At 37.6% G+C, this 27,040-nt stretch overlaps 1 protein-coding gene and 1 non-coding gene across 4 annotated transcripts; one reads left to right on the forward strand and one right to left on the reverse strand.

The window, feature by feature from the left end:
- Window positions 1-817: 817 nt before the first annotated feature.
- LOC129563650 (small nucleolar RNA SNORD2) lies at window positions 818-886 on the forward strand. Its single transcript, XR_008687392.1, has one exon. It is a non-coding gene; the product is annotated as a small nucleolar RNA SNORD2 (small nucleolar RNA).
- A 363-nt stretch (window positions 887-1,249) lies between these two features.
- ZBTB1 (zinc finger and BTB domain containing 1) lies at window positions 1,250-26,807 on the reverse strand. Of its 3 annotated transcripts, none has more exons than XM_055436584.2 (3): window positions 26,616-26,807; window positions 10,220-12,135; window positions 1,250-3,140 (listed from the first exon to the last, which is right to left on the reverse strand). In XM_055436584.2, exons 2-3 carry the CDS (start codon window positions 12,115-12,117, stop codon window positions 3,104-3,106), a joined length of 1,935 nt encoding a protein of 644 aa, XP_055292559.1. In that variant the 5' UTR covers window positions 12,118-12,135; window positions 26,616-26,807; the 3' UTR covers window positions 1,250-3,103. The 3 variants fall into 3 exon arrangements, with proteins under 3 accessions (XP_055292559.1, XP_055292558.1, XP_055292557.1); XM_055436583.2 differs by lacking the exon at window positions 1,250-3,140 and adding an exon at window positions 14,732-14,800 and having other exon boundaries at window positions 9,574-12,135; XM_055436582.2 differs by lacking the exon at window positions 1,250-3,140 and having other exon boundaries at window positions 9,574-12,135.
- Between the last annotated feature and the right edge of the window lie 233 nt (window positions 26,808-27,040).

The raw sequence follows: 27,040 nt of genomic DNA on the forward strand, positions 1-27,040 counted from the left end.
ATTTTTTCCAGAATTACTAGTAAAGAAATTTATAGATATTCTGAAACCCTCTCATTCCCTACCCAGGCACAACCTTCATAAAGGTTGTGGATTGAAGAGGTAATCTTGCCCTGAAGAGAGGAGTGGAGTCAGTAGCAGCCTATAATTTGAGAACCTATCAGCAAACTGGAGTTCAACTTATTATATTTAAGATCTCTATGAAGACTGCCATTTTATAAATCTTTGGATGTACCCGGTCCCAAAACATTTCTCCAGTCACCTGTTACTAAAATTTCACCATCTGTTTCTTTGAATCTTGAAAAACTCAGTCTTTAAAAGTTCTATTTGAATTGTAGATACACAAAAATTGGAATACGACACTACATTGCCTTGTTTGGAAGGCTAAGGGTCCCAAAACTGGAAGAGAGACTTTTCTAGAAAAGTGAATCTGTAATAGCAGACAAATTGTACCTTCTTCAGTTTTGTAGAGTGCTAACCTCGAAGATAAGACTCCTGTAGAATGCTCTGAAATAATTTAAAAGAAGTAAAAGTCGCTTAGTTGTGTCCGGCTCTTTGTGACCCCATGTCCATACATACATACATACAGTCCATAGAATTCTCTAGGCCAGAATACTAGAGTGGCTAGCCTTTCCCTTCTCCAGGGGATCTTCCCAACCCAGGGATGGAACCCAGGTCTCCTGCATTGCAGGTGAATTTATATAGTCCATCAGGTCGCAGTCAGACTTGACTGAGCAACTTTCAAAAAAGACGTGAAGCTGTTGTCTTATATATGGAGAATCAGATTCAGTATGCCATCATTGCTAATACGTATTAACTTCTGTGAAATTATGGCACTTATCTTTCAGAACTTACCCGAAATGAAGAGAAAACTCATTGCTGATCACTTGAAAAATGATTTTTTAAACTCTCAAATGGAAATTTAACAAAATGAACTACATTGATAAGGTAGCTATTTCTTTGAATAAATTTTTCTTTTGAGAAATAGATTAACCCTGTAAAAGAACTAAATACTATGTCAGTGAATTTTTATAAATAATTACCTATTTTTATATTATGAGGAAACCTAACTTGTTACAATCTGTTTGCCATGAGACAGTACTTTTCTAATCATTCTGTATTTAAAGAAACCAGGATTTGGAAATAAGAATTTTAGTTAATTCTTTGTGCACTTCTTAAGGTGCTCAGGAATACTGTAATTAGCTATATCAGATACTTTATTATTCTGGTATTACAGAATGAACAGATAACTTTTCAGCCAAATAATTTTTTAAAAAGAGCAAGGTTAGAAAAGTACAGTATAAAAAAAGTAATATAAAGACATTTTAAATTCTGAACATAGAGGAGGAAATTTTATTAGATAAAGCGTGGATTAAAAAAATGTAACAAATTCTCTATGTAACCCAATACTCCATTTTATACTAATATACAGAAAGTAGTCACATTATAGAATGCATTTATATCATTTATAATTATTATAATTTATTACATTTGTAGTTTAGTACAGTCAAAATTTAAGTCATATTTCTCTTGTAAATCTAATTCCACCAGTAATCAAAAATTGTTGAGGGTCTACTATATTGATCTGGCACCTTGAATTATTGGTAATATTCTCTTTACTGTTTTCTATTTACCTGTTAGAAGTCTGCATATGCTTGTTCATATTTCTAGAAGAAACTGGCTATAGTTTTTGATTTTTAGACTGTAACACTTCTCTAAGTTTATTTCTCTTAAAGCAGATGAATTCTTATGAATGTGAAGTCTTTAGTGAATTTCTCATCTCCCTTCTCACCCTTATACCCAGTATCACATTTTAATTAACTTTTTCTGATTTTTTGTTAGTCTAATTATTAGAATATTCATGTTATTATCCTGCTTTATATCTAGAGATGTTAAATGACTTAAATTCTTCATCTGCCCTTAAATATGCTCTTAAGTTAGATCTCTTTGTGCAACTCCCTATTGAAATATTTGAAGGCATTGGCATAAAAACAAAATAACCATTTTTGAATATATATATTTTGATATTGCAGATGAAACAATAATGATTATGATGATGATATTGAGTTGACTGCGCAGTTAACCAAAACTACAAATATATTCACAATGTGCAAATAATACTAATAAGATTAGTATGGTTGAGAAATGTATGTATATCTGTCTTCAGGTTAAAATATCATCAAACATTTCATTTTCCCATGAAAGCTTTTTTAAACATGTTAACAGTTGTTTCATTCAATACTTAGTTGAATTTTGTCTTGAAATTTGAAAACTGAGAAGCATGGTATTATGTACTAATACCAAGAATAAATGCTTAACAGAAGCTTATTCTGCCTATTAGGTTACATTGCTAAGTTGAGAAGAAAATGTGACTTGATACATTCTTCTTGGTTGTCTGTGATCTGTGAATATATACCACCGTGGAAGTAATACCACTTCTGTTTTTTCTTAAAGCAACAGACTTAAAAGGGAGCCTCATTAATATTAATAATCAAGATTTGTGACTGGTATATACAGTGAAAAAAAAAGGCAAATGTCACATTACAGTAAGCAATAACTAGATTATCTTATTAAAATATTGGTCTTACACGTAACGTCTTCTTCTTTGTACCCACATCTTTTTATTTATAACCTAAACTACAGATTTGGGATGTAATTTTTGAAACTAACTACATTTCATGATATATAAACTATAATTCCATTTAAGTTTAGAATTATATGTGTTTACACAGATAGGTGATTATCTTACTTTATAATGTATTTCTAGTAGCCTAACAAGCCTTTTGTTTTAGGAGGGACTCTTGAAGATAATTAGCATATAAAGTTTCATTTCAGTGTAGCTTTAATCACTGATGTTGTTTTCTTTAGCAGATTTTTCACAAATAATAGGAGAGTCACTGTGAATCGATTTTGTCACAACAAAGTGATTCCAAAGTGATCTTTACTGAGTTTTCTTGGATCCTTGCAACTGGAACTTTTGGGGTTGATGAGGTTTGTCAGAAGACAGAAAAGATGGTGTCACTTCAGATCTGATATTCCTGGGTCTGGACTTAAAGATTATCTGTTGATGATTGATTCTTCCCCATGTCCTCTCCAATTTCAGATCTCACTTCTCCAGAGGTTTAGAAGGCCCTATTTGACCACTGCCACACAGAAAAAGACAAAACTCAAGAAAAATAATATTACAAGTTGACTGCTCTACAAGATACAACATAAATCTTAGGTGAGAATTTCATGACTTTTGGCACCAGGCCAGCACACTATTAATTGAACAAAAAATGGGAACGAAAGTACAGATCCTAAAACTTAGATTTAGTTTCTTCCCCAATGTAATTCACTATACCCTTTAAATATAAGGTATTCTTTTCACCAATATAATTTTTCAGCTATTGGGGCAACTTTTTCTTATAAGGGCTAGCATAGAATGGGTAGGACTCATAAATATGGAACAAAGAGGAGGACAGTCAGGTAAAGTAGGGAGGAAGGAAGCAGTTAAAAAGTATTTTCCTTCAAATAAAATAATTTTACAATGTACTTTTTAATAGTAAATCTCTGAATGAAATACACATCTAACAAGTTCATGTTCTTTTTATGAGTGCCTTCAGCCATCAGGCTAACATTGTTCTCTTCATATATTGTTTTCCATTCTGTAAATGCAAATAAAGTACACCCATACACAAAAAGAAGGAGTGTTCCTTCAAATTCCTAAGTTCATAGCACTCCTAACCTGCCCCAGTGATTCTGGGTAGAATTTTATTTTTGCAGCAATGATTTGCCCTAATTTTGTAATAAAAGAAATTCTTTTTACTTTTTCCACATCAAGGAACACGTAAGCATTTGAAAGAAACAATGACTTTCATAATTGAGACGTTTATATTTCTGTTATCTAAAAATGAGCTCTGCTGATTCTGCTATAAGCAATTGGTTTAAGTAGAATAAAAACAACACAGTAACTTTCTAAATAAAGCTTAACTGGGATTCATGAAATGTCTACCAATTCTTTTCTCAAATAGGTAAGTACAAAGTTATTCAAATGTTCCCACATAAAATTATTACTATTCCTGACTCATAAAGTCATGTTTTTTACATTTTTGTCATCCTTCAGTCCTAGAGTTTCCTGATTTTTTTACTTATTACAGTGGTGATCAGTACATTGATACATTTAATTCAGAGGCAAGTACTGAATTATAATCTTCATACAATCTTTTTCTTGCCAGCAAGTAAGATGATAAAAAAATTATAAATGGCTTCCTGCCCACTAGTGATCTGTGGTGGAATTTTATAAAAAAGATGAACGATTTTGTCACTAATAATGGACCTTAGTGATTTGGTTCTCCTAAATATAGTAAGGGAGCAACTTAAATGGATTTAACTTCTTAATGCTAAGTCAACTAAGCATATGCATATAAATGTGACTGGTTTAAAATTAGCATGAATTTATAAGCTGCTATTGTCATTTAGTTTATATTTACCAATATTTAGAGACACAAACATTCTAAATCCTTGCACTTTTGCCTCTTGCCAACATATAAATTTATAAGTAGCTAAATTTCACTTGGTCTAGACTCGACCCATATGTTGGGGCTTTCCGTGGCTCAGTAGTAAAGAATCCGCCTGCCAATGCAAGAGACACTGCCTCAATCCCTGGTTCAGGAAGATCCCCTGGAGAAGGAAATGGTAACCCACTCCAGTATTCTTGCCTGGGAAATCCCATGGACAAAGGAGCTGGGAGGGCTACAGTCCATGGGGTGACAAGAGTCATGACTTAGGGACTAAACAGAAACAACCCTTATGTTACCAAGGAATATGTCCTTGAGTTTGATAGAAGGCAATGAAAGTGGGCCACCTAAAAGATTATATATTTTGTATGGAATCTTCTTCATCATCTTCTAGTCTCACTTTTTTAGAAAAATAACATTTGGCAGATGGTAGAGAGATCATTAAAGTAGTAGGCTCTGTTAAGTAACAGTAAAACCTATTGTATAGGTTCTAGAAATCAAGCAATAGATGCATGAAATTAAAATCCGATTAGATGGGGAGGGATGTTGTTTCACTTAAACCAGTGGACTATTCCATTTCTTAAGTTTGCTGCTAGGTTAGGGTGGATATACAATTGTTGTTTCCTGAAATTATCTTTCATTTCTTTTACAAGTAAGATTGTAAGTTTACACTAGAAATACATAGATATTTTTGGTAAATTGAATTACAAATGGCTAGAATAACTTGTTTTTAGACAAACTTAGATTGCTCTGTAAACTTTAATCCTTACAAAATGATAACTAGGGATTTTGTTTTTTTAGCCAAATAAGTGAAGAATCTCTTATCCACATCACCTGCTAAGGCAAAAAGAGGAAAACATTCTGGGGTCCTAATTTGAGGGGGGCACAATGGAGATTTTCAAATGATTTATCACATAACCAATAAAAGGAAATGGTGACTGGTCAGAGAGGCTAAAACATAACAATCAGGAATAGGGAAAACAGAGGCAAAACATCACAGAGGTAGAAATATAAAGGAAAATTAAAACATAAGGGTATTTAATATTCATTTCTAAAACATCATTCTGAATGATCTACTCAAAAATGTTTTGCTTCTGACTGATACATTTTCACATTATTCAACATGTTCATTTAGGTACCACTATTACCCGCTATCTTACCAGGCACAGTAGATGACAGATGATGAACAAGGAGCACAGAATCTCACAGGAGCTTTGTCATACATGTTACCTGAACTGAAAAGGCTTTTCTTTGTATTTCTTAGTTGGTAAAGTATGTTGCTTAATGGTTAAGTACAGGAATGTAGGAATCAAATAGGCCTAGTTTCAAGTTTCAGTGCTAGTATTTAGTTTTTGTATGATCTTAAGAAAAAGACTCAGTCTCACTGAACCTCAGTCCCCCATCTGGAAAACTGATAGAATACTTACCTCATAAAGCCATGAGGATTCATTAAAATTACATCTGTATCAAGTGTTTAGCAGAGTACAAAGAGTGTTAATGAAATGGATGATGGGATTACTGAGAGCCCTGGGATGGGTAGTTCATAGATTTCCAAATCTGGGCCACAAGTTCTTAATACCAAATCTAACTCTACTTGCTTCAGCTCCCTGGCATTCATTCTATCACCTTGTTTACTGCACCTCAGGTATCAGGCGATGGGAGACATTCCTCAAAGGTATGTTCCCACAGAGCCTTTTGGTATCCTGGGATCTTAGGCATTGTCAGAGCCTTCAGAGCACGTCTATCACTGAGAAGCATATGTCACAAAGGAGGTGGGGGTGGTGACAAATGATGAGGAGCTAATCAAAGTAGATTAATGGTGAAAAAAAAAAGTGTGTAACTCATAAAACCCATTTAGAATTAAGAACTATACCAAACTACTGTATTCTCAACTATGTATGCATATACATATTCAGGTTTTCCTCTTCTGGTTGGTACTAATTTTGTGTTTTGTTAACAAGTTTTATGTTTAACTTAAACTGTTACACTGGTTCTTTGGGGAATTTTCCACAGATCTATTAAATACAGAAGTTCTTTAACTAGTGACATATAGGAACATGTATTGTTTAACCAGAAAAAGTTACAAACCACCACCAGCTTCTCTTCCCACTTTTTATAAATGTTGGAATATTATTTCACATGTTTATGCATATCCTTGGCATGTTCATAAAAGCTGTTTCATTAGGCATTCTGTAGCTCTAATGGAATTAATCATTATTTTAACCTGTCAAATTCTATTTTTACTCACCTCACTTTTTTTTTAACTCAATGTTTCTACCTGGCTCATATTTTTGTTCTCAACCACAATACTTGTGATTTTTACTTAGTCAATAATTTTTCCTTTTAAGTGGTGCTGACTGCTCTAGAAAACTGTCCTTATTTTAATTCTTTAATTTTTGTATCTAGCCCTTGGAGTGCTTTTGTTTATACTCAGACTTTAAACATTAGCCATTTTACTCATGTAAGTCATTTCTCTGAATATTCTTACTTTAAAAATACAGGATTAAGACAAATTTCTGAGTCATAATCCACTAATCTCTGAGATTCTTAGTCCTGTTTACTAAAAATTATAAACATCTGAGTTGCGCTGGAATTGGTGGCAAAATTGCTAAGTACTGACTCCATTCCCCCAAGATGTTTTGCTGGAAAACAAAAGGCCCTTTAAGAAAGACCCTATTTGTAAGATAAAACAAGATTCCATATATACCTATCTAGATTTCCCCTTCATTTTCACATTTGGAGCCTAATCACATAAATTACAAAGAGAGTAGAAGGAGGCAACATCCACAACCTTGATTCACTGTTTTCATAGCACTGGAGGGCAAGAAGCGGTATTAAGTAGGCACAGCTCTGTAGCGCCACTCTGGGAGAGGGAAGAAGTGAGAGAAAACTGGGCTAGAGAGGTGTCGGATAGTTTTCACTTTCCCTAGTTTTTAAAAGGAGGCATGTAGTCACTAAATGAACTCTTTCTTAATGAGGAAAATTGTACATATACTCAAAGAAGCTTGTACTGCTGTAGCTAGCTGCAAAACAAAAGGCATGTGTCCTATGTAACACACAGGGAAAACACATCCTGCAGTGTGGCTTTGTGAAACTATAAACATCTCAGTTATGTAAAATTAGAGATTATGTTTAATGTTTATATATTTGCTTGCTAATTGGCTGTTGGTACGTGTCTAAAACTAAACCCCTTTCCCAGTGAGTTAGAAATCATTTTTTACAGAGTGGTAGTATTTAGAAAGGCTTCCGTTCTTTAAAGGCTTCCCAGGTGGCTCAGTGGTAAAGAATTCACCTGTCAGTGCAAGAGACGGGTTCAATCCCTGGGTCAGAAAGATCCCCTGGAAAAGGAAAAGGCAACCCACTCTGGTATTCTTGCCTGGAAAATCCCATGGACATAGGAACCTGGCTGGCTACAGTCCATGGGGTCGCAAAAGGAGTTGAACACAACCTAGGGACTAAACAACAAACTTGTTCTTTAATGGTGGGAAAGCCATTGCAATAGAGGCTTTGAAGAGGGTCATGGAAAAAAGTGGTTCCAAAGAAAGTGATGTCTACTAAGATGCTATATACTTTGGAAATTTGGTTTGAGATCTTCTATTCTCTGATGGTCTCTGGATTTGTCACAACTTTTATCAGGTTTCTATCAGTAATGTATATACATTTTTCAAGTTGCATTTCAGATTTAATGACTTGATAAACTACTGTATCCAAGAACTAAGATGAATCATTTTTCTTGCTTTTTCTGCTATATGGCTTTTTTTAAAATCCTGATTTATCATTTGTCTTTTTGTGTATTTCCCCCATCTCTACTTCCTATTATTTTGTTCTAATACTGTATGGCTCCTGTACTATTTCAATTCTTACTTAACACCTCAACATGTCCCCACAAATCTCTGAGCACACACTGTGGTCTTTTCTTTCAATTAAATCTATGCTAGTCAATGTCTCTCAGTTCTCTTGGCAAACGTTTTTTATGCAAATTGTATACAAAAATATGACTTGCATATCTTTAAAATGTGATGTAAACAAAAAGAACAATACTGTTAAATTACTGTTCGTAATCACAAAATTATACTTTTAAATATAGGAGTTATTTAAAATCCCTTTCATTATGAGAAGGGTATTACTATGCAAGTAATTTACATTAAAACGCATTCTATCCAACAGATGTGTTGGTTTGTGGGCCAGTTTTAATTCACATGTATTCATGTAGACCTCATGTCAGCAACAACTAACAGTAATACTACTTTATCTAAAAAATGATAAACTACTTCCATTTATATATTCTGTTATTATTTTATAGTCCTCAAATTTTATAGTCCTTTACAGAAAAAAAAAGCATGTTGGTAAACTGTAATTTTCCATAACACATTTTCTCCAAATCTTAGTATAAAACACAAGACATGTTTTTTTTGCACACTCTACTTTTATAGAACAAGCAGATTTGTGAATGATTTCTTTATTAGATTTATCAATATACATGGCAGCTTTCTCAAATCTCAAAGTAAGTTCCAAAAGTATGTCATTTTAGAGGTGAAAAATCATTTTCCTTTAGATGTCATCTTCCTAGAAAGCTATTAAAGTCTATTTATAAACAAAAATAATTGATAAACTAACACACTTTAGAAATCAAAATATTTTAAATTATTTTAAATGAATACAAGATATGCTTTTTTAATTAACTATCATAGTTAAATTTAATATCACAAAACAAAATGACTTGTCCCCACTAATTTGTCAAGTGGAGTAAAGTCATTGGGTTTTTACACTTAATATAAGTTTTAAATGTGATTATTAAATGATAATATTTTATCAATTATAGGAAATATTCATTTATAGGAATTTCCTTAGGTCCATCAATCTTTTTAGGCCAAGTTTGAGCCCATGTCAACCTTCAAGGTTAGATTCAGTGCACCTAACCTGCCTACTAAGTTTTCAATTTAAGAATATGAATTTCACCGGTAAGACAGGGAAATAAACAGTGGCTAAATTATTGTTCAACTTACAAAAAAAAAAAAGCTAAAGTAAATGGGATAGTTTTAAATAACTACTTAAAAAAATTTGTTTTTAATTTAAACAGGAATGGCCAATGATATTGGGTTTAAAATTTCACAAGGTAGCCTTAAAAAATAAAATAAAAATTGTGACATCATCACCTTATTGATTAAAAAAACAACCTAAGCTTCAATAGTCACTGAAGGGGTAACAACCACTTGTAATCTACATTTAAAAGTAATTTTAATCATAGCTAAAACAAACTAAAAACAAAGAATTCTATTAAGAAATAACAAAAATGATAAACATTTAATAACACCTAAAATGTAGATACTTAAGATCCTAAACAAAAATATTAAAGGTAAAAGGGCCTTGAAAATTTTTTTCAACAATTCATCTTATAAAATCATTTTCTAAATAGCTCATATCCTTTGCTTTGGTGTTTTGTCTCCTATCAGCTAAACGTTATACAGTAGAAAATCACTTATGTTCTTTTCAAATGCTTGGCATTATAATGTGATCTCATATCTTTCCTCAAGTTAAATTTTGCTCCACATATTCCACATGTATACAGATGAATATCCATGTGCTGTTCCAACTGTTCATTATTTGGAAATATCTGAAAGCAGACCTGGCATATAGTCTCACCAGCAGATAAATGAGAAATCATATGCCGTACATGGTCATGTTTTCTGAAGTTGCCTTGATCACAAATGGAACAGACATACCTGGCCATGCCTTTGTGCATGTCATTGTGCAGGCGCAACTGACGTTCTCTTAAAAACTGCTTCCCACATGTCTGACAAACAAACTGTTTTTCCTTGGTATGAACAGTATAGTGTTCTCTTAAGTGACACCGCTGATAAAATCCTTTGCCACACAGGTTACAAAAATGCTTTCGTCTGTGATCTCTTTCATTCTCTTCCATGATGGCACTCTTAAACATGTCTTGGTCTAGGCAGCTAGACATATGTTCAACCACTAGATTTTCAGTTTCAAATCGCTGGCCACAATTAGGACATCGAAAAGGACAGGCAGAATGTTTAAATAACTGCTTCTTTTGGATACTGTTTATCTGGAAATGATTGTCTCGAAAGTCATCCAACATTTCAACAAACATATCCCTTATTTCTGACTGTTCATCAGGATTCTCTTCCATGTCCATCTTCTCCTCGGCATTTCCTAACCCATTCATCGTCAGATCTTGGGGCTCTCCGCATCTCTGAGCATGCTCCTGAAGTTGTCTACCCTTCACAAGTATTTGTCCGCATTTGCCACATGCACAGATATTTTCGATGTGTTTGGCTAAGTAATGAGATGACAGGTCCTCCTCAGTTATTGTGAGCCCACACAACTCACAAGAAGCATTTTCAGTATCCTCTTGTACAGGACTGCTGTTGTTCGGGGGCCTGATATTTTCTAAACCACCTCTTTCATCAGCATTTATTGACATCCGAGGTTTTAGAGTTTTCCTCCCACTTTTTTTAATACTGACATCTTCTTCAACATAGTATCTATAAAATGGCTCTTCAGGTTCGTCTTCTAACTCATCATTGTCAGTAGACTCATTACAGTCTTTATCAGTAACTTTAATAATGTTAAAGTCTTTCAGTTCATCTGTAGGAATATCCTCTGGTTCCATCTTAATGATGATTCTTTTCCTCTCAGCAGCCCTGCTCTTTTCTTCACTGGCTAGTTCAGACTCCACTGTGCTACTTTTTCTGCTTCCAGTGGTTGAAGCTGAATCATCAGCAGCCTGGCTTGTGTCTCCTCTGTATTTGTCTGTCTGTGCAGAAAAGGTTTTAGAAGAATCCTTTTCACCAAATTCAGCTTTGATATTACTGTCTTTTCCATCTCTAATATCCACTAATCTATGATAGGATCTTGTGTTTTGGTATGAATGTCTGTTAGTGCAGGTTAGCACATGCTCATCTAATAATTTTTCACAGCTAAAGCCAAATCCACAACTATCACAGGTAAAACTCCGTCCAAAGCGTCGTGATACACGTTCTTTTGGAGTAGATAATTTGGACACAGAACTCTTTTTACATACATCAAATAATGGCTCAGGAAAATTACCTAATTGCAACGACTCTTCATCAGGCTCTCTATTATGTGGTGTATTCACTGTTGAACTTGGCTCTGCACACCACCTATTAGCTTCACTGCCATTTCTAGCCACAGTGTCCTCATACATTCTCACCCCAAATATCATTTTGCTGTTCTGTTTGCTAGAAGCAGAAGATGAACATTTTGAACTAGAACAATCTGCATCCTGTATGTCTTCTAAGCAATCAGGAACATTGTACAGCTGTAGGTAGTTCATTGCCACTTTAAACTGTTCAAAACTGGAAGGAGCTGTCATAATTTTTCCCAAATACATGAACTGCAAAATGAGATCAAAACACTCAGCACTAATTTTCATGTTGCTGAGATTCAGTTGTGCAGTACTATGCTGATGGTTCATGAAAAACATTCTAAAATAGGAGCTACAAGCAGCTAGAACTGCTTTGTGTGCTTGAAAGTAAATGTCATCAATTGCAATACAACAGTCACAGAGAAAACCCCATTCCCTTTGGTTGTTTAGCTGCTGAAGGACGTAGCTGCTGTGGCTGGGCTTTGCCATCTTCTATTAATTAGAGACCTATGTAAAACAAAAACATTAAAATCAGACAAGAAATCAGAAAAGCACTTGAAAAAAAAGAGCTGTCCATTCTAATGTAGTAAAACTCAATTAATATATACCTGAATCACTTTTAAAACTTAAAGGTGAAGATACCCAGCCATTTATTCAAGCTTCTCATTTTTACTTTAAAAAATACAAGCAAAGGTATCAAAAGCAAAACCCATCATTTTGGTTTTATTACAACTCTAGGAGAAAACATGCAATTCAAACTAAATTTGAAAGGAAAAAAGACACTAAAGTACTTGAAGAATACAAACAGTGAAAGCAAATAAAATAGCAATTTGAATTGAAAGTAATTCAATTGCAGAATATTAAAAACTCTTCAGGTGATTGATATAAAGGAATTATTGCTCATCCTTAAGTGTGATGCAGGTATTTTGGTTGTGTTAAAAGCATCCTATCTTTTAGAAACACACTGCTGTGTTTACTGATGAAATGATACATGTAAGATATGCTTGAGAATAATCCAGTGGGGTGGGTATAGGGCTATAAATGATACAAGATTGGTCCTGTGGTGATAACTATGGAAGCTAGGAGGTAGACATAATTCTATTTTTGTATGTCTGAAAGTTTCCTTAGAAAAATTCTACTCATTGAAGCTTATTAGACTACATGCAAATGGCGCCAAGCAAATAGGTTTGGTCAATACCTGTCTCTTAGTTTATTAGAGAAGGAGTAATTCTGTACAAAGAAACAGGGGACCTATTTGGGAAGGAGGTATCTGTCCTTAGATTGTAAATTTTTCTTCATTTTTCAATCATTAATAAAAAGGTATACAAAAGTAACACGCTTATTGAAAAAAATTAAAACATAAAAGTACATAAAATAAAAACACACATACCGCTTTCCAGAGATAACCTCTCCAATTATTTATCTTCAAATCTGTTTATATGTATACATACAGAGTCAACAGTTATTGAGTACCCACCACATGCCAGACAAATAGTTTTGCTTTAGTTTTTAAAATTTTTTTTTAACCTAAATGATATTGTACTGTATATACCTTTCTGCAACTAGTTTTCTACACTTATCAACATATAAATATTTTTAATGTACAGAGCTGATGCTGAATAAAGAGAGGAGCACTGTAAGTCCAATTATATTACAAAGCTAAAATAAGATCCAATTTTAGCCTTAATTTTTAACCTGTATAAATAAAATTTCAGAATCTATCTTCTACTTGAAAACAAGTTCCTAGGTAATCTGACTGAACATAAAAAGACCAACTGAACAAGTTGTTCATAGAAATAAAACATTCACGTCTCTAAACCTTTTAATCTCTGCAGTGATAATTAGAAATTATCTAAATTTACTTACTTCTACTTGCTTTTTATCTGTTTGTCACAAATCACAAGTGGGTCACATACCCCTTTCCCCTACTGCCTAAAGATCACCCTGCTTGTTTTCTTCCTGCCTGAAATCAGAGTTACACAGTAGGGACGTGCCCCTGCTGAAATGAAGATGGCTTATGAGACCTACTGCCATCTTTAAATTGAAACATCTGGGCCTTTTCTGTAAGCCAGATCAAGTAGTATTACAGGTAGGTATACTATTTCAACCTTGTGTAACTTAGATATCTGTACCAGAATTGAGTCATGTTCAGTATGTTGCTGATGCTACTGCTAAGTCACTTCAGTCGTGTCCGACTCTGTGTGACCCCAAGACGGAAGCCCACCAGGCTCCCCTGTCCCTGGGATTCTCCAGGCAAGAACACTGGAGTGGGTTGCCATTTCCTTCTCCAATAAGTGAAAAGTGAAAGTGAAGTCGCTCAGTCATGTCCGACCCATGGACTGCAGCCTACCAGGCTCCTCCAGCCATGGGATTTTCTAGGCAAGAGTACTGGAGTGGCTTGCCATTGCCTTCTCCGTATCTTCTGTTGCTATATATTAATTTGTTTTATTATCAGAACAGTTTCTTGCCCATAAGAACTCAAATAATCACTGAATATATGAATGAATGCCTGCTAATTTACATTTTTTTTAAGCGTGTATACTTTATCACTGCCTAGTTTGATCCAGAAAAGAGAAATCCAACAGCCCAGTTCAGTATGTAGCTATATACAAAATGCAGTTATGCTCAGATATTTATCAATGTGTTATTTCTAACTCAAAATGCCTGGTAATAAGGGAGTTTTAAGTAAACCAAGGTAAATCCACTTCCTAAAATTCACTGTCATGTGGCCTTTATGAAAATTATATTTACGAATGAAGGTTATAAAAGAAAATGAAAGTTTTCAGGATGGAAAGTCAAGTAAATAACCACAGACTATGAAGTTATATAGAAATTACAATAACATAAAACAACAAAACCTTATTTAAAGAGTTAAAACACACACTCACACACAAATATTGACTCCCTCCAAGCCCATTTTATGTAGGATGAGATTTCTAGGTCTACAGACATTTTACAGCAAGGGTCCCCAACCTCCAGGATCTAATGCCTAATGATCTGAGGTGGAGCTGATGAAGTACATAATAATAAAGTGCCTAATAAATGCAATGCACTTGACTCATCCCAAAACTACCCCCCTGGCCCCAGACCTTAGAAAACTTGCCTTCCAGGAAACTGGTCCCTGGTGCCAAGAAGATTGGGGACACCACTGTTCTACAGGATTCAGAGAGACCTTTAATGAATAAAGAGGTAGAAGGATAGATATTATCTCAAATTTTCTTCTAATAGTAGTTGTTAAAAAATGAAACAAACTCATCCAGAGGATAATGACTGTCCCATCTAGAAGCAGGGAAGAAATTTTGTTGAGGACAGTACAGTGAAAAGGGCACAGGCTTTGGGTCAGACAGGCCTGAGTTCCAACTTAGCTTTGCCACCTTAGATAACTTGTTTGTACTCATTGACCCCAAGTTTCCTGAACTGTCAAAGTGGGGATAATTACACCTCAACAATCGTATCAAACATGAGGCTTCACAGGAGCCATGTGTGAAGTGTGAAGTGCTTGGCACGTAGTAACTAATGGAAGTAATAGTGGCAGTTGCGATGGTAGTGTTGCTTCCTTAAGCACGGGGAAGTCTGACTAGACAGTCTTAAAATTTCCTTCTAAATAAGAGCCCATCCATATGAAAGCCAGCAGTTCATCTGTTAAAACTTTCAGGTTTAAATGTCTTGTGCTTGAAATAATGACATTAAGAGCTTAAAAGTTCCAAATACCTTTCTAATCTAAAGGAAAAGCAGTTTTATGGTCAGCAACCAAAATGAATGCAGCCACATAGACCAATATGATAGGCACATCTGTAGCTACAGTTATAATTCACTTAAATTAGTGAACATACATTCTGTGTTAAACAAAACACTAAAACAAATAAGAGAATCGACAGCATTTTAACACACATTAACTCAAAAATCTATTGAGTATTTTGGTGTACTGAGAATCAGCAACAACTAGGTATCCTATAATCTCAAGGATACATCACTGAGGGCAACTTACTGTTCTAGATGAGTTACTTCACTCAACACATACATACTATGCACGAAGGCAATGTGCTGTGATGGACAGAACAAGGGCTCAGGGTCCAACAGACCTGAGTATGAATCCCACCACCACCATGTCTCTGTATTTCTATCTTCCCCTCATACAGCTGGAAGCTGAACAAGTACCTTTTTGTCAAAAATTAATGCTAACACTACAACTCTTAGTCTGATCTAAAACTGTAGTTTCTACAACATTACAACCAAGTTCTAAGTAAAGCTGACTTTAGGGAGAGTAACCTTTACTGGCAATCATTCACACATTAGCATGAACAACTCTCTTCTTGTTACACCTTATTCAGAAAAGCTTTAAGGTGGCTTAATAACACCAAAACAAACAGAAAGGCAGGAGGTGGAATCATGGGTGAAGGATCTAAATTCCTGTGAGACTTTTAGCTTGGTATGTCTTGGGAATAATTTTTGTATTAAAATCTTTATTTTCACTCACTTTGATTAAATAATACTTTCACTTGGAGATGGGGGGGGGACAACAGTTTCACTCAAATTCCAAAAGAAGTTTGCTCTTTTTTTATACCCTTAATAATGCTACCAAAAAACATAGTGAACTTTGTTACAGTAAAGCTTGTTACCTGTATTTAATAAATGTTTAGATTTCAATTCTTGTTTTTATAATGACATTCTGTGATTACTTTTGTTTGTATATTACTAGCTGCATCACTGGTAGAGCAAGTTTGTACAGCTACAAGTCAAGGGCTGGGTTGAGAGCAGAAACTTCAAAATTGATTCAAAGCTGAGGGTTCTCCCAAGGCTAGAAGGAAACCCAGTGTGGATGTAGTTCTCTAGAGGAATAAGGAGTTAGGTGATGCACTGGATTTTTAAATTTTTAGTTTGAAAAAGTTTAGCTTTCTCAAATTCAAAAACAGCTACCAAGCACATTAAGAATATTCAGTAATTTAGATATTCAGAGGCTTTTAGAGCTTAAAGATCTAATCTGGTCCAACAGGCTTATTTCATAGGACAATGATGTAGTGCTGTTAAAACAATGTATCAAGGAGGGTTAACTGTGGTAAAGTAGGAACTGGGATTCCTGACCATCCAGATGGTACTAACCACTAAACAGTGATTACTACATACTCCTTGCAGTGTGCCCTTCTGCAAAGAACAGTCAGCAAGGATTGGGCATGAGTCCTTAACCCGAGATTTATTAAGATCCTTGCACAAAAAACTACCCAATCTGAACTCCATCTGTAATGTGGTTGTGTCTGTATATGTGCATCTAGTCCTATTCAGTAGATGTGTTCCCTAAATTATACTTTAAGATATTTCAGTAAATTTCTCACTGACATAGTAAGGTTTCAGAAATACTTTTCCTTCATTGCTAAATCTCTTAAATGGAAAAAACCAGTTTTGCTTGATGTTGTCCTAGCCTTAGTCAAATGATAATTTAAGGGTCTATAAATAAGCATATAAAGTAAATGAAGAAGTAATTTAAAGGAATTTTGGAGTGACTCCTTCCATAAGGCGAATAACCACTCTCTAATCTGTGTCATTGATTTGCATTACTAAGAACACTCTTCTGAGAACCATTTGCATAGCTCAGGGCTTCCCAGGTGACTCAGTGGTAAAGAATATTCCTGCCAATGCAGGAGAGGTGAATTCAATCCCTGGGTTGGGAAGATCCCTGGAAAAGGAAATGACAACCCACTCCGGTCTTCTTGCCTGGAAAAATCCCATGGACAGAGGAGCCTGGGAGGCTACAGTCCACAGGGTCACAGAGTCAGACACGACTGAGCGCACACACACGCAGTTGAGTTTACAGTTCAGCATCCCAATCTCTGAATTACTAACAATTACCTCTGGGTCTCAAAGGTAATTGTTCAGTTCAGTTCAGTCGCTCAGTCGTGTCCGACTCTTTGCGACCCCATGAATCACAGCACACCAGGCCTCCCTGTCCATCACCAACTCCCGGAGTTCACTCAAACTCATGTCCACCAAGTCAGTGATGCCATCCAGCCATCTCATTCTGTCGTCCCCTTCTCCTCCCTCCCCCTATCCCTCCTAGCATCAGAGTATTTTCCAGTGAGTCAACTTGTCGCGTGAGGTGGCCAAAGTATTGGAGTTTCAGCTTTAGCATCAGTCCTTCCAATGAACACCCAGGATTGATCTTCTTTAGAATGGACTGGTTGGATCTCCTTGCAGTCCAAGGGACTCTCAAGAGTCTTCTCCAGCACCACAGTCCAAAAGCATCAATTGTTAAGTACATACATTCATTTCCTCATATCTATTTCTATGTCTTATATGATGTATGTATGTATATGGATTTAACTTGAGGGCTATAGACTAGATTCTTAAGAAGCCTGAAATATAGTGAAAGGATTCTCTTCTGCTTATAAACCAGAATATCAGAATGTATTAAACACCCACCATGTTCCTAACAGCATAAAGCACTGAGGTGGAGGGTAGAGAAGGATGGTATACAATAGAGCTAATTACATATGAGGGATTACATTTTATTTTTTCATTTTGCTGAGTGGTGCAGCTTGTGGGATCTTAGTTCCTAGACCCGTGCCCCCGGCAGTGAATGTGCAGGGTCCTAATCACTTGACCACCAGGGAATTCCCTGAGGGATTACATTATAAACCAAGAAACAATTTGAGAAAAATTAAATACTAAATTATATTCAATAAAGTTCAGTAAGAGTTTAGAAAGAGAAAAGCATGAATTGTACTAGAACAGTGGCCTTTAGGAAGGATTTGACTAAAGTCTCTATAAGTGAGGATAAGAAAGAAAAGTAGAAAGCAAGGGGAAAGACATTTCAGATATCTGCATTGGCGTGTAGTAAACAATTGGGGAGAGGTACACATCAGCGAAAATAGAAGTTTGAAAATGTAATGGGAAGGAAGATAAATTTGTTTCACTGGCCTTACTAGCAAGCAGATGTGTGTGTGTGTAACATATATCTGCTTAAACGGGAGCCTGGCATGTCAATAGTAAGATATATAGTATTATATATAAAACATGTATATGTGTATGTAAATATGTATATCATTTTATCATTTAATCCTCATAACAATCCTACAAAGTATGTTCCAAGACCCATTTCCAGATAAGAAAACAGAACACAATGTTCTATAACCTTGCTAAGGCCACAGAGTACTTGGTGAGATTAGAATACAAGCAATATGACTCGAACTTGAGATCATAGCCTTAATGACTTTGCTGCCTATAAAAATAAGGCCACTTTGGCAAAATTCTTCCTAGAATACCATTTTCCAGGGTATAGTGCTCCAATCTCTAAATTTAACCTCAGTAAAATTCTTTAGGTTTTCTCCTTGAGATTTCCAGGAAGAATTGGTTATACAGGTTTGTTTCCTAAAGAGAACAGGTTTTCATTCCAGGTACTGAAATTGGACAGTCATGATCAAGTTTAGAAAATTTTATTCACTTTTTAGAATGGCATCCTGACTGATTATTAGACTGCAAATTCAGTACTTAGTACAGGAAGTTCCAAAATTATACTGGGTTATGTTCCAAAACGTTAAGTTATTTGGAACTTGAAACATATTCCCATAGAAACAAAGCTATAAATGGTGGCTCCATTCTGTCCTCACACCATAAAGTCTTTAAAAACCCCAGTGAGGCTGTGTATTAATCCGTCCTACCTGTGCTGTGCAGTGCACTGCCATGCTTAGTCAATTCAGTCGTGAGTCACTCTGTGTGACCCTATGGACTGTAGTCCGCCAGGCTCCTCTGTCCATGGGATTCTCCAGGCAAGACCACTGGAGTGGGTTGCTGTGCCCGGCTCCAACGGATCTTCCCCACCCAGGGATCGAACCCGTGTCTCTTAAGTCTCCTGCATTAGTACAAAGGTTCTTTACCACTAGTGCCAACTGTTCTGTAGTAGTTATTAATACTTGCACCTTTAGCACTAACAGAGGGACTATACAGCAATGCCTACTGCACTCAGCTCTCCAAGACAGGGTCAAGGCTTAATGGACTTTGTGTTCCCTGTGCCTAGCACAATTCCCATGGAGTTAACACTTAACGCATGCTTGTTAAATGAAAATATTAAATAAGAACCCAGGGAGCAGACATTAATAGATTTGAATACCAGCTCTACTACTTACCCAACTACATATTTTCTTCATCTCTCTGAGCCTGCTTTCTCAACTATAAAATAGAGATAACCGTACTCCTCATGGAACTCTTATATAAACCAGAGATGAAAACTGTCTTTCCAATTCAAGAGCAACAGAATTTTTCTTAAACATTAATGTCATCATTGTGAACAAAATTCACAGAATTTTACCAAGTGCTCAAGTTCAACCTGCTGCTTTATAGATGAGAAAATGAACTGAGGCCCTGAGAAATTAAGTCATATACTCGAAGTCGTATCTAATTTTTGTAGATGACAGGATAGGACCTTGGTCTCTTTAATTCTGGTCTGGGCCTCCTCCTACAATTCTAACAGCTGCTCCCCCACATACAGCAACACCTGGCTGTCTACTAACTCCTCTGCATCAGTTTTGTTTTTCTGAAAAATAGGAACTGTTCAAATTTGCAAGGGTTGTTTGCACCTAAACAAAACAGCCTAAGGCTGTTATACTTTTGGAGAGTGTAGTTTGTGGGGTGGTTAGTATTCTTGTGTCTCCTTACTTGTCCAGGCCAACTTCTGTCACTTCTAAAAGGTCTGTTGATCTCCTGTAGCCCAGCACTTCTGTTATGGGTTATGAAATTCAACCAAAACTCATTGAAACTGAGTCTACATAAATAATTTAATTTTCTGTGAGGACCTAGGGAAGTGTTCTATGAGTATGGTAAGGTTTTAATTCATGCACTTTGTTTAACCTATCTTAATTTTTGATAGGCAACAAACTGCCTTACTCTTTGCTGAGGTTATCAACCAAATAACTTCTGAATAACTGAGGTGTTACTATAGTCAAGGTGCTAGGTCTAGGAAATGAATTTATTCACACAGAATGCAAAGGAAATATAGTGACTCTTGAAATATTCTCTCTCTCCAGAAGAGGAAAAGGAAAAGCATTTAATTCGGTCTACATTTTCATGTTCATCCTGAGGAAACAACATAGCATCTTCTGACCACCAGAGGGCACTGGGTGAAGAGCGGGCTTGTCTCAGCAAAAGGCAGCTTCACCAGGAAGTACCTTTTTGCACGTGGCATTCATATTCTTAGGGTTCATTTTGTGGAACCCTATTCTTCAACATACTCACTTAGTGACTTTGTCTGGGACCCACCTAAAACTGCTCTTCCCCGCCTCCATCATGCACTAACCACCCAGGATGTTTGTGAGTCACCTAGGACTTCTGCCTCACAGTTAACTAAGTCTTGCCAATTCTCTCACTAAATATTTCTCAAATTTGACCCTCTATCCCATCCTCACCTTTCCTGTCCTCTGAGGCATCTATCTTTACTCTTAAATTATTACAAAAGGCTCCTTAACTGGTCCCTCAAATCTATCCTTCACCCTCAGATGATCCATAAAGAACAAAAATCAGACCCTGTTATTCTGCTTCTCTGAGTCCTTTCACATACCCTCAGACTGAAATGCAAACTCCTGAAGGAAAGCATATAAAAGCCCTTCCTGTCCACCCATCTAGTCTCCTATGTGGTTACTTAACTGCTTCAAACTTGGGACAAGCAGCATCAAACTGCTTGCCACCTCCCCCATCCTCCAACTCCATATACTTCATGTATTTCTTACCTCCATTTTTATTCATGCTAACTGGTTTTCAGTTGTCTGTTTTCAGCTAACTGTCTGAACCCACCAAATATCTTTTAAGAATCAGTTAATCACTTTCTCCAGAAAGTCCTTTGTAAGAACTCCCTCTCCCACTGTTTTAGGTTTTGATATTACTGTGTACTGTTTCCTTATTTTGCACTGACTATGCTATTTTTTAAATCATCAGAACAGCAACATAAAGCAGATGTTAATGCACAGACTAACCAGACTGCCTGGATTCAAATTCTGGCTCTGTCACTTACTAGATGTATGAACTCGAGCAGGTTACATCTAATCTGTGCCTCAATTCTCTCATCTGAGAATGGGGATGATAATTCTCCCTAGGGCTTCCCTGGTGGCTCTGGTAGTAAAGAATCTGCGTGCAATGCAGGAGACCTGGGTGCGATCCCTAGGTCAGGAAGATCCCCTGGAGAAGGGAATGACAACCCACTCCAGTATTCTTGACTGGAGAATTCCATGGACAAAGGAGCAAGGAGGGTCACAGTCCAAGGGGATACAAAGAACTGGACACAACTGAGCATCTAACACACAATCTTCCCTAGAGTTTAGGGTTACTGTAGGGAGGTGTGTCATGGAGCAACTGCTAAATAAGAATCAGTTACCACAATTATCCATATGTTGGTCTCCCAACTAGACTGTGAGCAACTTGAAGGCCAGGACTTTGGCTTGTTCGATTCTCTGCAGCACGGTGTGTACTCAGTAAATGTTGCTGAATGAAAATTGGTGAGGCAGCTCTAAGATGATGGGAGGGACCATCCAGCTTCTTCTTTCAGCAAGTCCACATATATTTTTTAATTGTATTTTTTCAATTGTGTATCTCCAAGTGTTAAATTTTTAATTCTAACCCAAATCCTGAGAACTTCACACACCCTGAAACCAATAAAAGGAGTATTATAAAAAGTATATTCAGGGGCTTCCCTGGTGGCTCAGTAGTAAAGAATCCTCCTGCCAGTGCAGGAGACGGGTTCAGTCCCTGATCTGGGAAGACCCCACATGCTGGGAGCAACTAAGACCAAGTGCCACAACTATTGAGCCTGTGCTCTAGAGCCCGGGAGCTACAGCTACTGAGCCCACGGGTCCCAGAGCCTGTGCTCCACAACACAAGAAGGCATCCCAGGCAGAAGCCCGCGCACCACTCCCAGACAAGAGCCCCTGCTCGCCACAACTAGAAAAAAGCCTGTGAAGCAGTGAAGACCCAACACAGCCAAAAACAAATACATTAAATCATTAAAAACAACAAAAAACACCTGGCCTCCAGAATTTTGAAAAAAAAAAAAGAAGGTATGTTCATTCTAAGAAGCTTAACTCCATTTTTAAGTCTTAAGTCTATTTAATATTTCCCCTCACCCCAAACTAACACAGCAAATGCCTTTGTGCTTTCATACAAATAATGTATCATTCAAACTGGGATGCTCTATCACCACATTCAATGTCAGGGATTATTATGCTGTGGTTCTCCTGCTTCACTGTAGGCTCCCTGAGATCAGGGCACTATCTTAGTCATCTCTGTGTCTCAAGCCTCTAACAGCTGCCTGACATTTAGTTGGTATTTGATCAGTTTTTGAATGAGTAAGTGTTGAAGAAGGCAAGTTTTATTTTGCTTATCAACTTTTTGCATTATTTCAATTATGGCTACTTTTATATAATAGTCAAAAATTACAATGTGATTTCCTATACATTGTACAATTGATTTTTACAACAACCCTGAGGTAGGTATTTTTACTATCCTCATTTTGTGAATGAAGAAACAGGTTCAGTGGTTGATACTCTAGTGCTCATCTTATAAGATGGGACTCAAACTCTGACTCTTTTGATTCAGAGCCCTAAGTTTCAGTGTTTTCAGCCAGAAAACACTCTTTCTGGCAATGACTATTAACTGAAGTGTCCTTTTGGACATTCGAAGCCTCCTAGAGTCACCCCATTCTTATAAAGCCCCATACTGTAGGCAGAATGCCCTGCCCTCCCCATTTCCTCTTCCATCTGCTGACTCCCACTGCCCATCAAAGGAAGCCCTCCTTTAATACAAAAGATTTAAAGTGAGGATGGAGCTCTTCAATTATCTCTAAAAATGATCACATCTCAAACAGACAACAGAAAACCTGGTTGGAGATTTAATTCTTTTACTTTTCCAATTTTATTTTAAAAATGATTTTAAATTCAAATCACAGAAAAAGAAAAAAAAAAAACCTCATGTCCTCAACACTCTCAACCAATGTTGTAATTTAACTTCTATGTACTATTTCAGCAATTTGTTTTCAGAATATCAACTACTTCACAGCTTACTCTTCTTGAAAATACCAGGCTAAGAAATAAGTATTCTGTACTCTTAAGACTTCTTATAATATGTGCCACAATATGAGTATACTTAGAAATCTAACTTAAATATGTACTGTCTCCTTCTAGGCCACATCTGAAACCCACAATCATTAATCTTCTTCTTTCCTCTAGTTTCCTTTCCTTGATGTTTGGCATGTTACCTCTGGATAAAGATCCAGAGGGACCTCTCACCCCATATCAGCACAGTGATATCTTGGCAGTGGTCTTAATGATAAGTATATCTACTCCTCCCCAACTATAAATTATGAAACGCTTTACAAATGTGAGGGTTTGGTTTTGCTTTAATGAGTTTGGCCAGAATAAATCAACCCATCAAAGGCTTGACACCAACATTAACATTAAAAGTGTGAGAACTAGCCTGCCAAGCTACAGTAAGTACTTCATAAGGACAAACCTAAAATAGCAGCCCTGTTATATTTAAACTCTCATGTCTGTTACTTAATCATAGAATTTTAAATCACTCTAATGCAAAACTTTCCCTTCTCTACCTTGCCAATTCTCACCAACCAGAATAGTGAGCAGAGAGCATGAGTTCACTAGTCCGTGAATCATCAAGGCTGTCCCTAGCCAGGCTGAGGCACACACAGCAACACAGCATGACCAAATGTTGCCCGCTCTCATTTTAAACAAGGAATTGACTGTTAACAGTGATTATCTCTAAGGAGTGGGAGTCAAAATTACTTTCATTTTTGTTTTTTACGTACTTTGGTATAGGCTGAATTTTTATAAATAAAATGAATTTTATATTAAAAAAAGCATTTCTATTCTGAGGGGGAAAAAAAGACATGAATCACTTTTAATTTGGTTCTCATAAGAGTATTAGAATAATTTCAATTTTTAAGGTAAGAGGTAACAGCACAAGAAAATGTCAGGAGACAAGATCCTACAGGGACCAAAGTGACCTCTCAAGCAAAATTTTTTTTGTTTTCAAATGTATCTCAATTTTGGGGGGCAGAGGGAAAGACAACAGATTGTAGCTTTAAAATAAAATTTATGGAAAATTTTCTGTATTTTTATCTCAAATGGTTCTCTCCGCTTTGGACCAGAGCTTAATAGCAAAGGCTTAGCACTTCTCTTGGATGGAGAGGCCTGAAAGCAGGCACTTCTTTTCTCTTGCACATTAGAATGGTTATTCTGCAAGGAACAAAGAGATACCCTTAAAAAGCTCCATGAACTATATCTTCCCCAGAGCCTGGCAAAAGAGGAGAACGAGGAAACAGTACAAAAATTTAGCTGCATTAAAGCGAAATCAAACACAAGGTCAAGAGCAAGTGTCTGAGACTGTGCTCTGTCCTGCTAGGGTCCTGGTTAAATATGGTTTCTCTTTACTCTGACAAGGATGCATCAGGGCTCCCCCCTGCCTCCAATTTAGGCCATACTGGGGTATGAAGAATAGAAAGGCTTCAGGTAAGACTGCTTAACTCGAGCAGTTATTATTCCATACCATGAAACTTTGGTTGTAATGGAGAAACCTGCTTTTATAATGAATGTAAGATGTTGACTGAGGGTTCTACTTGCAGACTATCACTATTTTATCAATCTCTGGGAAAGTATTTCACCATCACTACGGTTCAATTTTTTCTGTTTAAGATAAGGAAGCCCCATCTAGCTTATTCCAAATCCATTCAGTTATTACTGAGACTTTATTAGATATCTAGCAAGTGACTCAAAAGTTTTGAGGTTCTGATGGCCAGCCATCATTCAAGCTTCATCGTTTTGTATTCCAAATCTCATCATATCCATTTGCAATGACGAAATTTCCTAATTTCAAAGGAAAATGTGGTGATTGCTTAGTAGTTATCAAGAGAACGGCATCCTTCACCAAATCTGCTCCGGAGTGCCTTGAACTTGAACTCAAACGACTGATTCTAAGTCTCAAAGTGGCTGGGACCACATCTTGGGATCGATCAAAGAGAAAATATTTCGTTCCTGGCATAGTTTTCCTAACGTGATATATATTGCATGGGAATATACTCAGGCCAGTAAAGAACCTGCGCGTGCCTACCAGTTTGATTTAGAAATATTATTACATAAAAACGCCGTACTGTCCCCAGAAAACATCAAGTACTTTCATCAACATCTCCCTGACGCTCCCAGCTTGGAAAATGTCATGTCAGCCTTTCAGATCACGCAGATGCGCTGCTTAGGTACGAAGGGAGACCGGGTGAGTGGCTGAGCTCAGACCCAAACCTACATATTTTAGTGGTAACTGCTCCCGATCTACATCCAACATATTTACCGAACACTAACAGAACTCTAGTAAGCGCCCAACACTGGAAAGGAAAGCACTTTCTTCCCAGGAAACAGAGCTTTCCACTAAAAATCCCCAAACCCGAGACCTACCACTTTTTACTGAACAAAAAAGCGAGTGTGCCGGCAAGAGGGGGTGGGAAAAAGCGTGGCAAGAATTTGCACGGCTCTTACGCCTCCTCCCTCGGAGCGCGCCCAAGTCTGCGGCCTCGGGCTCCGGGATACTTCCCCTCCCACCAGCCAAGGAGCCGCGGCTGTAAGTTGAGAGAAGCGGGCTCTGGGCACGTCAATCAACCGGCTCCTCCCGCCTCCCGTCTACACCTCCCCTCCCCTCCCCCCTCAAAAAAATAAAGGCAGAGAAAGAAAGGGAAAAGAAGGTAACTAATTTGGGAACTAGTATCCGTGGGGGCTTCGCCTCCGACCCAGGGAGGCCGCATGTCCTCGACTGGGCGCGCTGGCGGGCTGCGGGATCAAGCAGACGGCCCGGCAGTCACCCGTCACCGGGTCCTCGCCGTGCGCCCGCCGCGCTCCGGCTCCCCCGCACGGGTCGGCGCCGCTCCGGTCCCGCACTCCGCCGAGCCCGCCGACCCCCGCCCTGCGGCCCGAACCAAAGTTGCGCAAATAGCCCCATAACTGGCAAATACTCACCGACCGCAGCAGGAACCGGGGCTGCGGAGATTTTAGGGAGTTTAAGGCAAATCGGCAGCGGGAAAGGCGAGCGGAGGCGAAGGGGCCAAGAGCTGCAGTGGCGGCGGCGCGCGGCGCTCGGGCTGGGCTGCGCGGAGAGGCTCTGGCTCTGCCAGGGACTGCGCTGCAACAAAGGACTTCCGCTGCCGCACAGCCGCGCCTGCTGCACCGCACTGAGCCGGCCCCGCTTACGCGGCGACTCCGGGTCTGCCCACCAGTTCGCTGCGGCGTCCGCCAGCCTTCCCCTCCCTCTCGACCGCCCACCCACTCCGCCGCTGGCTGCTAGGGGCACCCGCGGTCGCCTGTTTGTTGCAACAAGTTTCTGCGTCGGGCTCCGAGGAGGCTGGCGCAACCCGCACCGCGGGGGCCGGCGCGGCGGCGGCCTG

The sequence above is a fragment of the Moschus berezovskii genome, chromosome 9 (genome assembly GCF_049115385.1).
Source record: "Moschus berezovskii isolate FMDL1 chromosome 9, NW_MosBer_1.0, whole genome shotgun sequence".
Lineage (NCBI taxonomy): Eukaryota > Metazoa > Chordata > Mammalia > Artiodactyla > Moschidae > Moschus > Moschus berezovskii.

What these genes read in the sequence shown, in the direction of transcription:
- ZBTB1 (XM_055436582.2), bottom strand. Translation starts at nt 12,117, where the DNA reads ATGGCAAAGCCCAGCCACAGCAGCTACGTCCTTCAGCAGCTAAACAAC.